Source organism: Malaclemys terrapin, chromosome 9, assembly GCF_027887155.1.
Source record: "Malaclemys terrapin pileata isolate rMalTer1 chromosome 9, rMalTer1.hap1, whole genome shotgun sequence".
Taxonomy (NCBI): Eukaryota; Metazoa; Chordata; order Testudines; family Emydidae; genus Malaclemys; species Malaclemys terrapin.
In genome coordinates this window covers 91,574,563-91,589,483 of record NC_071513.1, presented here as the reverse complement: position 1 = coordinate 91,589,483, position 14,921 = coordinate 91,574,563, and the positions used below count along the sequence as shown (strand labels likewise).

The window sequence follows — 14,921 nt, the reverse complement described above, 5'->3', positions numbered from 1 at the left end:
TTCAGGAAGACCTGTCATAGGCAGCTGTTAGTGATGCTTTATAGAACGTGGTCAGCTGCACTTGTTCTGTAGTAACTTGCATAGCACTCCCACGGGGCAGAATGTGTGCTTCACAATTACTGTGCTTCACTCAGATCACTGTAACTCTAAACACATTATTGCAGTTTAAGATGTAAACGTTAGGGGCAGAAATATTACTGCTAAATATTAAATCTCAAGACTGTGTACTTTAAAGAGATGCTTAATCCATTGTTATATTCTCCACCACCATGAAATACCTATTCAGTAACTGAAGAGGCACAGAATTAGAGAAAATGAGTACCCTGAGATATAAGACGGCTTTGAACCTACTGCCTTGACTCAGGTGAGCAGTCCCATTGACTTTAATAGGACTACTACCTTGAGTAGAAACTGCAAGTTTAGAGTCCAGCATGCATAATATAATGAACTCATGTACAATGACTAGCACAAAAATAGCATTTTTCAGACACTAATCCCCAGAACAGCCCAATGCGGTTAGGTAGCGGTAAGTGAAACTGAGGCAGAGAGGTGAAGTGACTTGCCCGAAGTCACACAATAAGTTGATGGCAAAGCCAGGAAGAAAGTGCACAAACTGCTAAGACACAAACTGTGTTCATTCCACTAGATCATGGTACCTGCTGTTATACACTGACTGCATTCCATTCCATTTATTTACATTTGCATAAAGATTTACTGATAATAATGAGTGTCTATTATAATGTCAGGGGTTTGTTTGTTTTTTACAGGATTGAATATAAGTGCTTGCTGTTTTTCTTATGAATCTAAAGATATGTAGAGCTGTGTGCAATATGCATATTAACAAAATTTACCGTCTTTCACTAACATTTGGTCCTCTTATTCCCAGGAACAAGCTTCTATAACAATCTCTGCAGGATCATGGCAGAATCTCTGAATGCTGTAATTGTCTCAATTGAGTGAGTAATCAACAAAATCTTAAAGTATGTAGAAATATAGATCATTATGAATGAGTTAATTGCTTTTTTCTTTGTCGTGACTTGTTTAAAAGGTTTTCATTTGAAAAAAATCTCTTTAGCAGGACTTGATATTTTGTGTCCTTCTCAATGACAGTGGATTAGAATGGTATCTGAATACTTTTCTAATTATAAGAGATAATGGCACCCTCAATTGTACCAGACATTTAAAAGTACAAGTAAAACGGGAGCGAGGGAGAGCCACTTTAACTGGAACTAAAAAGCCACAATCTTGCTAACATATTCATACGAGTAGTCCTATTAAAAACTGTGGGTTTACTCAGATGAGTCGGTAACTCATGTGCATCAGTGCTTGCAGGATTGAGATCACAATACAAACACAGACACACTTTCTATATACACACACACACACCCTCACCTTTTGAAGGAAGAGAGAAATACCTATCCCTCAATCTCTCCAGTCAGTGGGTGGGACTGTTGTCTCTCTCAGTGGTCACTGTGATTGTGCTTCCCAGCAGGAGGTTGAGATTTGTGAGGCAGATTTGAACTAAGGATACTTCTGGTCCTTTTAGAAACCAGCGTTTAAGTTGTATTAAAGTATGGTATAGAACTTCAAGTGGTAGGTGATTTTTACCACTGTTGCTTAACTAAAACATGCAGTTTGTGCCCCCTCCTCCACAAACAGACACTTGATACATTGAGCTAACCTCACCCCGAACACTTAAAGTAAGTAAATCCATTTATTCGTGTCTGAATACTGGTGACATCAGAACAGAATTTTTGGAAGTCTTCACAATCCATCGCTAACTTCATGCTGACTTTACAGTGATCTGCTGTACACCATCCATTTCCTCACTTGTCATCCCCTGCTACAATGACCTTCCACCATTCCTTCCATAATAACTTTCTCAAGGTTATTGCTATCTCTACGCCTAATGTGAGCAAAGTACAGAAGTTTGCATGTGTTGATTTCTGACATCAGAATCTGCTGCTCTCAAATAATATTTCTAACGTAGGCATTAGTCTTTTTCTGTCCACACATGAAGGTTACCTGACGGTATCACAAAGAACCAAATCAACTATGTAATGATACAGCTATACCGGAGATCAAGTACACAATGAACACAGACTTTCCTGAGTGCAGACTGGGTCAGACCATCAGCTGTTAGCCTGAAACAAAATTAAAACTTAAACATAAGACAGTCAACATTTGGACTTATCCGAAATCGACGACCATTATATAACTTCAGTCCAGAATGGGTTTGAGTCATTGGCACAGGTGAAGGAGAACAATAGAACAATCCCAACAAACGGAGGTAAAATGAAAACTGTTATGCTCAAAACCACCAAAGCACACATTCTGAAATGTCACTGTTGGACTGCTCCATGGGGTAGGTGCTTGAGCTAGTGGAAAAATGGTGCAGAGTGAAAGATAATAGCTTGGAGATAGAAGAATGTAGGAGAGAATATAAGGAACTGAGCAGACAGATTGAAAGGCAGACTAGATCAGTCAAGGGTAAATATCTAAGGGCAAAATGTATGTAACTTGAGAATTATAAAGAGTAATAGCACAAAAGGTATGTTCACAGTGGTCAGGTTTCTTACCAACAGGTTTTTCTGTGATCAATAAAATATCATGATGGCAGAGCCCTCACTGAGGGTGATGGTATTAAACACAAGTGTAGTGATTACTGTGTCAGTATGTGTGCCTCACCTGATAACTGCCCCATACTTTGCACGAGTACAAATCACTACACAAGCTGGAAGTCAGTGGCGAATTCAGGCCTTCTCTTTACTTTATGGAGTCTCCTCAGTTAGTTTAACAACCCTCTAAGTTGCTAAGTACATTATGGGCCACTGTAATAAACCAGAAGAGGGAAATTTGAGTGGTTGCATTAAGCACTTTTCTTTTGTAAATGAAAATATTAAAGTTGACAGAAGAGGGGGGCCAGTGACTGAATTAATGAGATTATTTGCCAATTTTCGTGATCAAATTACAGCCTCATTATGCAGAATTGATTTTACTGGTATAATATTCATTCCAATATAATTTAAGTGTAGTTGTTTCCAGCTCCTTTTAATTGTCTCCTCTAATAAACACAAAAATAAATGAGCAAGATGTTAGCCATTGCAGACAAGTGGCTATCACAATATTGAAATGTCCCTTATTATTCCTTTTCTTGTTTATGATGCTGTAATTCTGCCTGTTTTGGCAAGCTGTTTGTCTTCTCTACCCAACCCATTATCTCTGTCAATCAAGCCTTTTGTACTCAGTGCAGTCTAATTTGATTTCTCATTAGTTTAATTGCACATTTTCTCTCTTGAATGTTGCGTACCCAATCTGTTATCCAGTTGCACAGGGGATTCCCAAAGGCCTATCATATCTTACTTTATCTGATGTAATACACAGATTGCTTTCTAAAGCCTAAATAGTTTTAAGAATTTGAAAAACTTCTTATTAATCTCAATATTATGCCTGAAATTTATTTTGCGCATATAATTTCTGTTGGATGCAAAACAGTCAGTCAGTAGAATATAGGAGTATGCTCTAGTATGGCACATGTAGGTTTTATGCAAAGGCGTGTGCTTCACGGTGAATCAATTCTTATACTGGATACAGGAGATAGCATTTAAGAGTGTTAGTCAGTCCACCACATTATATTCAATAAACCCCACAAGGCAACATCAGTGAGATCAAATCAGTGAGCAGATACAACAGTTGCATCTTAAGCAGGCTGAAAGTTAAGGCCGTGTCTAGACTAGAATTTAAAAGGGTGTTGTTAGCTAGTGTAGACAAGACACACTGCCTCTAACGTATGCTAAGCTGGTAGAGTTGAGGTCTTCATTTTGGTTAGCACATGTTAGCTAACATTCTAACAACACATCTGTACATACTAAACTATACAAGGTTTCAGAGAATAAGAACTGCAAAAACAGCCTACTGAGGTAGTGTGGCCTAGTGGATAGAGCAGCAGACTGGCACTCAGGAGACCTGGATTCTATGTCTGGCTGTGCTACTGGCCTGCTGGGTGACCATAGGTAAGTTATCTCACCTATTTGTGCCTCAGTTTCCCTATCTGTAAGATGGGGATAATGGTACTGATCTTTGTAAAGCACTTTGAGATCCACTGATGAAAAGCACTATATAAGAGCTAGTTATTATTATTATTAGACACAAGGGCACATGTTGCTGTTGCCAGGCTGGCATGATAAAGAAGGGAGCAAGTTTTGAAGGTGCTTTTTAATCAGCTGCCCATCTGACAGTAGGGGGACTTTCCATAGAAAAAGCATGGTCAAAAGACTCAGCCTGATTTGCAAGCCTCAAATTAATCCCACAACAGAGAAAGGGTCATCACAACCCCACGTCTACCCATCAGCCAGACTCCTGGTACCCCAGTGTTGAGGATGGTGTAGCTTCCAAGCAGCATCCTGCTTGCAGTATCAGCCGAAGACTACTCCAGGAACAAAACCAAGTTTGCAGGGCCTGTGAGATTTTTAAATACAATAGATCACTTTGGGGAGAGAGAACAAAAGGCTGACTGATTAAGAGTAACTTTCTGAGGGTGTTTTCTGTAAAAGCCACAACGTTAGGAAACAATGTCCAAGGCTATCCTGTTAGCTTCCTGAGTGGAGGAGTTGACAGTTTTTTTCTGCGGGTCTAAAATGTCAGGAAACACTACATTTCCAACCGGTGCAGTTAGACACATTTATATTACAACCCCACCTACTGGCACCAGTACCACCACAAGTTGCACATAATACCACCATTCTGATTTGGTTCACAAGTTGGGACACAACAAATACTGACTTCTGCCTTGGTTGCAAACTGATCAGAAAAGACTGCTCGGAATGGCCAGTTGCTCACAACAATCCTAACAGGGAAAATAAAAGAAACCAGACTCTTCTCCTGCTGTGAACACTGGAGAAAATAGTAGCTTTTCTATTGCCGCTGATGGCAAGGGAAGTTGTGGAATTCCCATCATTGGAGGTTTTTAAGAACAGGTTGGACAAACACCTGTCAGGGATGGTATACTTAATCTGTCTCAGCGCAGAGGGATGGACTTGATGACATCTCAACGTCCCTGCCAACCCTGCATCTCTATTATTCTAATAAATTAAGCTGAACATTTCAGGTATATGGCGAACAGTTTTTTCCTGTCCTGAAGAAGTTTTCAAGATACTGAAAAACTTTTAACTTTTCATCCTGATTCATCAAAAAACCCCTCCTCCAATTTCAGTTTGGGTCAATGGTATTTACACAGCTCTAGAGAAACCCTGAAACTCCCAAGGGTTTAAGTAATGACTGAAGAATCATTCATCTCCCACTGTTTTTTGAAGAGCAAGGAGGGCTAACAGATACAACATTGCACTGGGAGTCAGGAGATCTGCATTCTATTCTCGGCTCAGCCATTGGCCTGCTGGATGCTCTTGGGCCAGTCATTTCACTCGTGCCTCAATTTCCCCCACTGTAAAGACTTCCTTTGTAAAGCACTTTGAGATCTTTTGATGAAAAACACTAGATATGAGCTAGGTGTTATTATTATTCCTGGTCCACATTCATTTCATGTTGCATATGCTGTAGCTGTGTTAAATGTTTCCACTAACTAGAATTACAAATGCAGGGGACAGGGAACTCCATAACTTTGATTTTGTATCCTTATTCTATTGGGGACACCTGGCTTACCCTTACCGAGGTGGGCTAAGCAGGGTATTCAGCCTCCACACCAAGCAGATATTACCACCTGCTTTTTACCGATGTAGTGATAAAAACATGAATGAATGAATCCTCACATTTTGAGATCCTCTATTGGGAGATAACATAAAAGTTCCACTTAACAATTTCCTAATTTATTCATATTCAGTGGGTTAGCATCACTCTTTCAGAATTAGAGTTGTAATAACAACATGTAGGTAGTTAAATACTGTTTAAGTGTTAAATGTTTCATATTTCAACCATAATATTTAAACTAAGTTATTTCTGCATTTTACTATCCACCTTATAGCACATAATAGTCCTGCTAGAAAGGTACATTTTCTGTGTATAATGATTATCCTATGTAAGCCTCTTTCTTCTTTTGTAGGTACAGGCTGGTACCAGAGGTTCATTTCCCTGAGCAATTCCACGATACTTTACGTGCAACGAAGTATTTTCTGCGGTCTGACATCCTAGCTAAATACTCAGTTGACCCAGGTCGAATTGCAATTTCTGGTGATAGCGCAGGAGGAAATTTGGCTGCTGCTGTGTGCCAGCAGGTAACATCCACTGCCTGTATCTATCACAATAACAATCCATATTCCAGCAGTGCACATGTGTAGACAGATTATTTATGCTGCATCATCGCAAAGTGACAGACTAGCTTTAGAGATAGAATGGTAGTGGTTCACTGTGAAAGCCAGCTGCTAGATATTTTACATAAGTTAAGACCTGTCAGTTATTTCTGAATCAAGCAGTGCTAGAAAGTCTTACTGCTTTTATAAGTTGTTATGGGCCAGATTTTAAAAGTGCAATTTAGGTACCAACCTTACATCCACTGTGCTCGTGAATCCTTTATTTGCCTGCATAAGTTGCTAAGTGGGCATATAAATGCATAATTCATAAATTCAGTTCCCTATTTTGTGAATAAGCAATTTTTGCAACTACCCATCTTTGAAAATGACCTTATTTCTTTTAATACAAATGAAGGGGAAATAATTTTTTTTAATGAAATGGCATTTTTTCCTCACAGGAAGACAATTTAACAGAAGAGTTAGAATTCAGTTGTAGGAAAAATCTATTTTCCCTGCTGTTCATACCATGTGTATTTCTAATCTAAATTAGTCTGATTTGATCTGGTTGGAATTTTTAAGGCAGCCTTAATAAGGGGTAATTACCATTAATCAATCAATAAGGGGCAATTACCAAAGCAAGTCAGTTCTTTAGGACTAGTACCCAGGAGAGCATCCCTTTTTTGGAAATGGCATGTCTTACACCATGTCTACACCACCACTTATGCTGGCAAAACATGTTGCTCGGGGGCATGAAAAACACATACCCCTGAGCGATATAAGTTTTGCCGGCATAAGTGGTAGTGTGCACAGCGCTATGTTGGCGGGAGAGCTTCTCCTGCCAACATAACTACCACCATTCGTTGAGGTGGTTTTATTATGTCAACGGAAGAGCTCTCTCCCATCTGCATAGAACTGCATCAGTAAAACTGTGCCGCTGTAAGCTTGCTAGTGTAGACATGGCCTTATTCTCACTTATACTGGTGTGAATCAGCTCTGACTCCATTGAAATCACTGGTGTAAAAGCAGTGCAGGTGAGAACAGAATCAGATCTAGACTGTTAATACTCCAGACTAAGAGCAAAATTCTCTGCAGCGGAGTTACAGCAGCAGAGCATTTGTCCATAAAACACCAAATGGTGGTTTCTCTCCTCTTGGGGGAATGAATTGTGGAATCAGTGATGTAGGATCAGACACAGCATAAGCAACGACCACTTTTTTACAGTCTGGATTCTGTCCTGTGTTTTTCTTACAGCTTAGTCTAGATGACAGTGTGACCAACAAACTGAAGCTGCAGGCTTTAATCTATCCAGTCCTTCAGGCATTGGACTTTAACACTCCTTCATACCAGCAGAACACTGACATGCCTGTTCTTCCTCGCTTCGTCATGGTGAAGTTTTGGATAGACTATTTCAATGGTAACTATGACTTTGCCCCCTCAATGCTGATCAACAACCACACTTCCCTGGACGTAAGCCAGGCTGTTTATTTCAGGGGACGTCTGAACTGGACTTCTCTCCTGCCTTCGACGTTCAAAAAGAATTACAAACCTGTGATACAACCCACAGGGAAGGCCGAAATCATCCAGGAAATACCTGCACTACTTGACATACGCGCAGCTCCATTGCTAGCAGAAAAAGAAATTTTTCAGCTTCAGCCAAAGACCTACATCCTGACTTGTGAGAATGATGTCCTGAGAGATGATGGAATAATGTATGCCAAAAGGTTGGAGAGCACAGGTGTGGAGGTCACACTTGATCACTTTGATGACTGCTTTCATGGCTGCATGATCTTTACTATTTGGCCTACCAATTTCTCTTCAGGACATCGGACCAGGGACAGTTACATAAAGTGGCTTGCTGAAAACCTGTGAAGAAAGTGAGTCCTCTCTAGAAGGCACATAACAGTCGATCTAAAGCTCACTGCTTCAAAAACAAAAAAGTTGTGCACTTTTAGGCTATCTAATTTCATTTGTTCAAGATTATGTCATAGAGCTTCTGTTGCAAGAAGTAGCGTGTCACTAACTACTTGGTTAATAGCTGATTAGCCTTGTCCAGCATAGCAATTTGCTAAATACTTATTAAACACTGTTGTATGCAGTGTAGCTGTAGCCATGTCGGTCCCAGGATATTAGACACACAAGGTGGGTAAGGTAATGTCTTTCATTGGACCAACTTCTGTGGGTGAGGGAGACAAGCTATTGAACCACACAGAGCTCTTCTTCAGCTCTGGTGGGAAAGGTACTCCCAGCATCACAGCAAAATGCAAGGTGGAACAGATTGTTTTTCATAAATAGCTACCACATATGCTAAGGGACCATTTAAGGTAGAGTGGCCCATTAACACCTCTGCAGTCATAGGACAAAAAGGGGGGGGTTAGTGGGTTACAGATTGTTGTAATAAGCCATAAATCCAGTGTCTCTGTTCAGTCCATGATTTTTAGTGTCTAGCTGAGTAATGAATTTAAATTTTTGATGCTCAGAGTACCTTTCCCAGACCTGAAGAGCAGCTCGATGTGATTCAAAAACTTGACTCTCTCACCAGCAGAAGTTGGTCCAATAAAAGATATTATCTCATCCACCTTGTCGCGCCATTAAAAACTAATCAGTTGTAGATTCAGATGTGACAGAGCTTTGAAAGGGCATTTCCGCATTCCTACAGTGATTCAAAACAATGACAAGAGTGGCCACTTGACTTAAGGGGATTATGGGACATTTCTGGAGGCCAGTCAGAGCGCAGTAATGCAACACCTTGTTCACACTAATGACCGGGCATTGTAGCCAAGGCGCAGCAAACGTTATTCCTCTCGCCGAGGTGGAGTACCAGCAGCACTGTAGCCGCGGAGTCAGAGCGCTCTACATGCCTTGCCAGTGTGGACGGGGAGTAAGCTAGGGCGCCCAAGGCTCATTTATTGCACTGTAACTCGCAAGCCAAGCCCTGAGTCTCTTCTGTGCTTGTAACTTCCATTCATTGTCTTCCTTGCTTTTTGGAGGAAGTTTCCCCGTGTAGCAAGTAAAATCACTAGAGATGAGCTTGACCCTAAAGTCCAGATTCAAATGGAACTAGACAGCTGGATCTTCTCTCTCATGGATGGAACCAAAATCCCAGATATGAATAGCCTATGCTACTGGGGAATCAAGCTCTGCAACTTGAGCTCCTCTCTAAAATAGCCAGACAACCACAACTGAAGTTTTAAGACAAGGACATGGAAACTACTTACAACAGTGTGTATTTTGCATAATGTTTGTTGTTTTTGTTGTTGTTGTTGTTATTGAATGTAAGCTGTGACAAACTAACAAAAGCCAGGAACTTGTAAGCTAAGACAGAAAGAGTGATGGTCTTGCAATCTAAGTCCAGGGCTTTAACTTGCGATAGCTGATTTCAGTTCTGAGCTCTGCCACTCTGTGACTTTGAGCAACTTGCTTCATCTTTGTGCCTCAGTTCTTTCTTCTGTAAGAGAGGGAGTAATATTTCTGTATTTCACAAGGGTGTTGAAGATAAATGCGTAAACGTTAATGAGGCACTGTGATACTACAAGGGACTCTGTTAAAGGTTCCCATTCTTCAGTCTGTATTGTATTGTTCTGTACTATGCCAGCTTGGGCCATTGCAGTGCATGCCCTCTGATGAAGACAACTTATTTCTTTGGCTCAGCTTTCCAGTACTCTGCAAATTTACAGCACTAAAGTAAGCACCTTCCTGGCTTTTGTCAATTTATTATGGACCATTTTAAAATAGAGCCTTGTTTGTACTTGATTTCTATGGGAAGGTTCTAGAAAGTCCTAAAACACATGTACTGGGTGGACCAGATTGACTTCCACATTTTTAAAATGGATATTTAGAGGTCCATTTTCATTGGTATGTGCACATATGTACTGGGAGCTAATGGCAGAATGACCTTGTTGTCTCATATGAGTTCATAGCAAGAAACAGCAGGATGTCAATATAATTGTGTGTATTAAGAAAGGTTAACAAGAGAGGGCCCCAATCCATGCTGAACCATGAGAGCTTGAAACTAATCTCTGGCTTAGGTTCACACAGAGGGCACAACCCAAGCCAATTCTAATAATTGGCCAAGTAAAAACACTGACACATATTCTTCTCTCAGTTGCATTGGTTTCAATTAATTGCCTTCAGTGGTGATACTTCAGATTTACATATATGTAAATTGGAGCAAAATTTGGCCAGTGTATCCAATTATCCCAAAATGTAGGTAGGTTCCGCTCAGATCTGGATTTCAAAGCTCCCCCATCAGGAGTGTTATGGATCCAGGGTTTTAGTTCCAAAGCTACTGGAAATACCCAAAAGCCACCTTGCAAATCTTAACATAGGGACTACACCAAACTCCACTGAAGTCAATGAAATCATTTCCAGTGAGTTTAGTTGGCTCTATTTCGGACCTTTATGGCTATGGGCCTGATCCAAACTCTACTGAAGTCAATGGCAGTCTTTCCATTGACGTCAGTGGGCTCTGGATCAGACCTTGTATTTCAAAAAATAAATCTCAGTACCAAAAATAGCTTAAGGTACACTTGGCTACAGGTTTATAAAATGCATTTTAGAAAACTCAAGTTGCTATAGTACTACAAAATAGCATCCAAGTGGTTAATAGTCCTGTACATTTGGGGTTGTGTTCTATAATAGGAAAATTGGCCCGAAGACCTGTCTGCAAAAGTTTTAGCCCTGCATATGTTTATGGCAGTTATAAATCCCTAATATGAAGTTATAATGGAACTACTGATCTATTTTAACTGTAGTGACATGGTTAGCACAGCTAGAATATATGTTCAGGGAGCTGGTTGTAAAGTTCCTTCATGCACTGAATCATACTAAATTCTCGGCACAGAAGATGGTAGCAAGTAGATAACTGGATTGAATTTATTCACTGTCATCGCCATCTTGATGTGAAATCCACAATGGCTGCATTATATGAAGGTGAAGCAACAGCAGCAACTTGTTATATCAAAGTATCTGAACAAGTTTTACCCTGCAGCTAAGTAACAAGTATATGGTACTTAGCTGTAAAGCTGCATAATATGCCCTCTAACGGGTTACAAGAAATCAGGGTTCCAGCTCTGAAAATACTTATTGAGTATAGCAGCACAAGACACTTTCCAAAAATTCCACATCAGCCTAAAGTAAGCCATAGCTTGCTCTCCTCTGTATTTCTACTTCTCGCCTCCTTGCTCTAGTTTTTCCCATGATCGAAGTTTACAGGATATATTCTCTTCTGAGTTAAACTGGAGTAACTGCACTGACACCAGTCTAACTCAGCTGAGAGTACAACTTGGCCCAATATGTACTGTGAGGCAAATTTGATTCTTGCCAGGAAGAGATTAAGGTAAATCAGTGTTACAATACATTGATTTACTCCAGTGACGCAACATTTTTTGAAGAGCCGCATTTGGATAGGCCTAAATCCTGTGAGGTACTGAGCTCTTTCAACCCTTATTCATTTCAATGGGAGTTGGGGCTTTTAGCACATTGTTACCTTGTACAGATATTGGATTTACTCCTATATATTTCAAATGTTTATATTTATCTAAAAACATTTCAACTTCTTTTAGAAGTCATACTAAGTAACCTACTGAATTTTTGGTAAAATAGACCAATACTATTAACTATTTTTTGAAGATAGCTTTTTTCCGCTACACAAATTAGGTCTCCTCATCCATAGTGAGAGCAGAATGTTTCTGGTGACCATGAAAGCACCAATTTTGGACTTAACGGTTCACTGAGAAACCAAAGAGAAGTTCACCCAATAGAACCATTAGTAGTTAGGTCCTGTTTTCACTAACCAGGCAATGGCGACTCGTGGGAGAGGCACAAAAGGTCAAGTGATCCTCCAGTAGGATCAGGTGCCCCCAGCAGCCGGCCTGGGGTGGAGGGAGGAAGGGGCAGTGTCAGAGCCAGAAGGGAAGAGGTGGGGCCAGAGCCTCTCCTCTTCCAGGCACCCTGCCCAGTGCAGCACAGCAGCTAACTGGGAGAGTGCCTGGCTGCGACAGCAGCAGGCTGCCCCCCGCCCAAGCTCAGTTTCTGGGGAGAGTGGCCAAGCAAGCCAGAGCCACCTCCCAGCATGCTCAGAGTCAGGTCCTGTCCCCAGGAGCTGAGCAGCGACTAGTGATTTTGGGTGTCCAAGTACAAACATGTTAAAGGGCCCTGATTTCCAGAGCCACTTCCTGAATTATAGATTATTAGGGTTGGAAGGGACCTCAGGAGGTCATCTAGTCCAACCCCCTGCTCAAAGGACCAATCCCCAAATGGCCCCCTCAAGGATTGAGCTCACAACCCTGGGTTTAGCAGGCCAATGCTCAAACCACTGAGCTATCCCTCCCTCCTAGTGTCCTTAGGTGTTTCAAGTTGAGCACTCAAAAATCACTAGTTGCTTAAAAGTCCCGAACTTAGTTTTGCTGCCTACTTAGACCATTTCCCTAACAAGGGCAGAAGGGGCCACTGTGGCTTTTAAATTATTAGGGTTTTTCCTTTAATTTCCCACATATTGTTCTAGACTTTGTTTTTGAAGTTAGTGTTTGGACATTTTTTGTATCCCCACGCATCTTTTACTAAAAAAAGTCACCAAGATTGTGTGGAAGCAGAGAAAGAACTGACAGGAAGGGGATTGCAATGCTTCCACAATTGTCTGACTTGCATCGCTAACAAAAAAAAAAACAAAAAAAAAAGCTAATGACAAAATAGTGGGTTAACTTGGTTAAAATCCTTTAAGCTGCTAAATTCGGCAAGTAACAAAATATAGTTAAGGTCCAGTTGGGTTTGCATTCTTGTATTTGTGAAAATGTTCAAGACCCAAAAGAACAACATACTTGGTGTGAGAGCATGTAATATCTTATGCATGACCAGTTTCTGCTTCTTTCCCACTGCAGGGGAAAAGAAGTCATAAGATTTAATTTGCAGGCGTGCTGCAAGTGTGATACACAAACAATCAATAAATAGATCAAAATTTATTTGTTGTGCATCTTTTTTCATGACCATATTGTGTATGCAAAAACCATTCCTAGTGACAAGAGGACAATACAATGTGACCCAGAGCCTTAAGGTACTGTATTTAAAAGGTGCCTAAGTCTTCCAGACACCACTCTTTCAAAAAACACTTCACAGTGCCACCTAACCCCATAAACACCTAAGTCCCCTAGGCACATAAGTTTTTGCTGGTCAGTATTCACAAAACTTTTTAAGCGCTGATACTGTCCTACAACTACCAAACTACTCAGAGGCATACCTCAAGCTGAAGCCCTGGGGGCCACTGATGCAGAATTCTCAAACTAGGCAGGGGAATACCCGTCTCCCCAGCAAGGCCAGATCTTGTAGGCATGCTCTGAGTATTCTTAATACCTGGTACCCATCACTCCCTGCAGCTGAAGGGCTGAATGTGGGAAGGAGGACAGCACAGTACCTACACAGGAGACAGCTAAGTGCGTGGGGAAATGAAGAGTAAGCATGAGAGGTATCAGCCATGGGCTACCTAAGCACCTAAACCAGGTCAACAGCTTAATTCCAGAATAGAGTTTCATATCTGAGGATCGTGAGTGGAGGGAGGACAAGAGATGGGTGCCATCAGCCAGGTGCATCAGGAGAGCGGCTTAGGCTCCTCTCTTCTCCCCACTTCCTCCCCAGCATTTCACTGCTAGCTATTTTACACAGCTCCCAGCTCAGCTTTTTCTTAGGCATCTAATTCTCCCTGTGCATGGGGAGCCTGTGTGCCACACTCAAGACTGAGGATTCACTAAATGCAGGCAGGCCATTTGTCTGGTTTTAAACCACAGTCCAGTTTTTAAATGGTTTGTCCCCTGTCCAGTACTGAGACAAAACTGGATGTGGTTTCTGAATGTATCACAGGTGCGGGGACACTATTTTGAAGAGCACACTGCTCCACCCCAGTTGGCATGCCCTCATAGGTGTGGGAGGTCATGCCAGCAAAGGTGGGCCCAGGCCATTCCCAGAAGTACCGGAATGTCTGGTATTCTGGGTATACATGAGTGGCCACCCTAACTAGGCAATAGGCGACCTAAGGATTAGGTGTTGCAATGCTCAGCCTTTCAACGCCTAAAATAACTTTGAGGATTGGTCCTGTGTGTTTAGGGAGTTTTCCCTCACCCGTGCCCTAAGGGTGAAAAAATGTTGTTTTTCAGAGGTGTGACATGCTACTTTGAATTTGTGTCGTGTTTTCACTTAGAAGAAGTCAATAGAATGAGACTGTTTCGGAGGCCACAAGGTTGCTTCAGAAATACTGAGTCACAGCCAGAATATTGTTTTCAAAGCAGGAAACCTTGATCCTGTGAAAATGTTCTGCTACAATGACCTTGTCTTCCTTGATTTCTGTTCTATCAAATGATAAATGTCAATTTCATCTGTTCTGGTTGAGCAATAGTTGACCCCTGCACCATTGTCGTCATGCTGCATTCTGAAGATAGACACCAGACCTGCTGCGTTCTTCACTCAAAGAGATTTTTTCACTAACGTACAGGGATTTTCTTTATGGCAAGTATTTTATATATATAATTATTATTATTTATTAAGCTGGCTTCTAGATGGTTGAACTTTTAGATCCTTCTCCATCCACATTCTTTCTACCTTCTACTTCTTTTTTTATTCCTGAATTCCTGTCCTCTCTTTCCCTTTTTACTCTGATTTTTTTTTTAATGGTGTTGATGGCATTACTTTGAAAGT

General features: G+C 41.1%; 1 protein-coding gene across 1 annotated transcript in view; it reads left to right on the top strand.

The window, feature by feature from the left end:
* Positions 1-13,198, top strand: part of NCEH1 (neutral cholesterol ester hydrolase 1) — a 28,607-nt gene extending 15,409 nt beyond the window's left edge. The window contains exons 3-5 of the mRNA XM_054039755.1: positions 887-956; positions 6,056-6,227; positions 7,494-13,198. Of these exons, the coding sequence (XP_053895730.1) occupies positions 887-956; positions 6,056-6,227; positions 7,494-8,111 (860 nt within the window). The 3' untranslated portion in view covers positions 8,112-13,198. The remainder of the gene's footprint in view (positions 1-886; positions 957-6,055; positions 6,228-7,493) is intronic.
* The last annotated feature ends 1,723 nt before the right edge of the window (positions 13,199-14,921 follow it).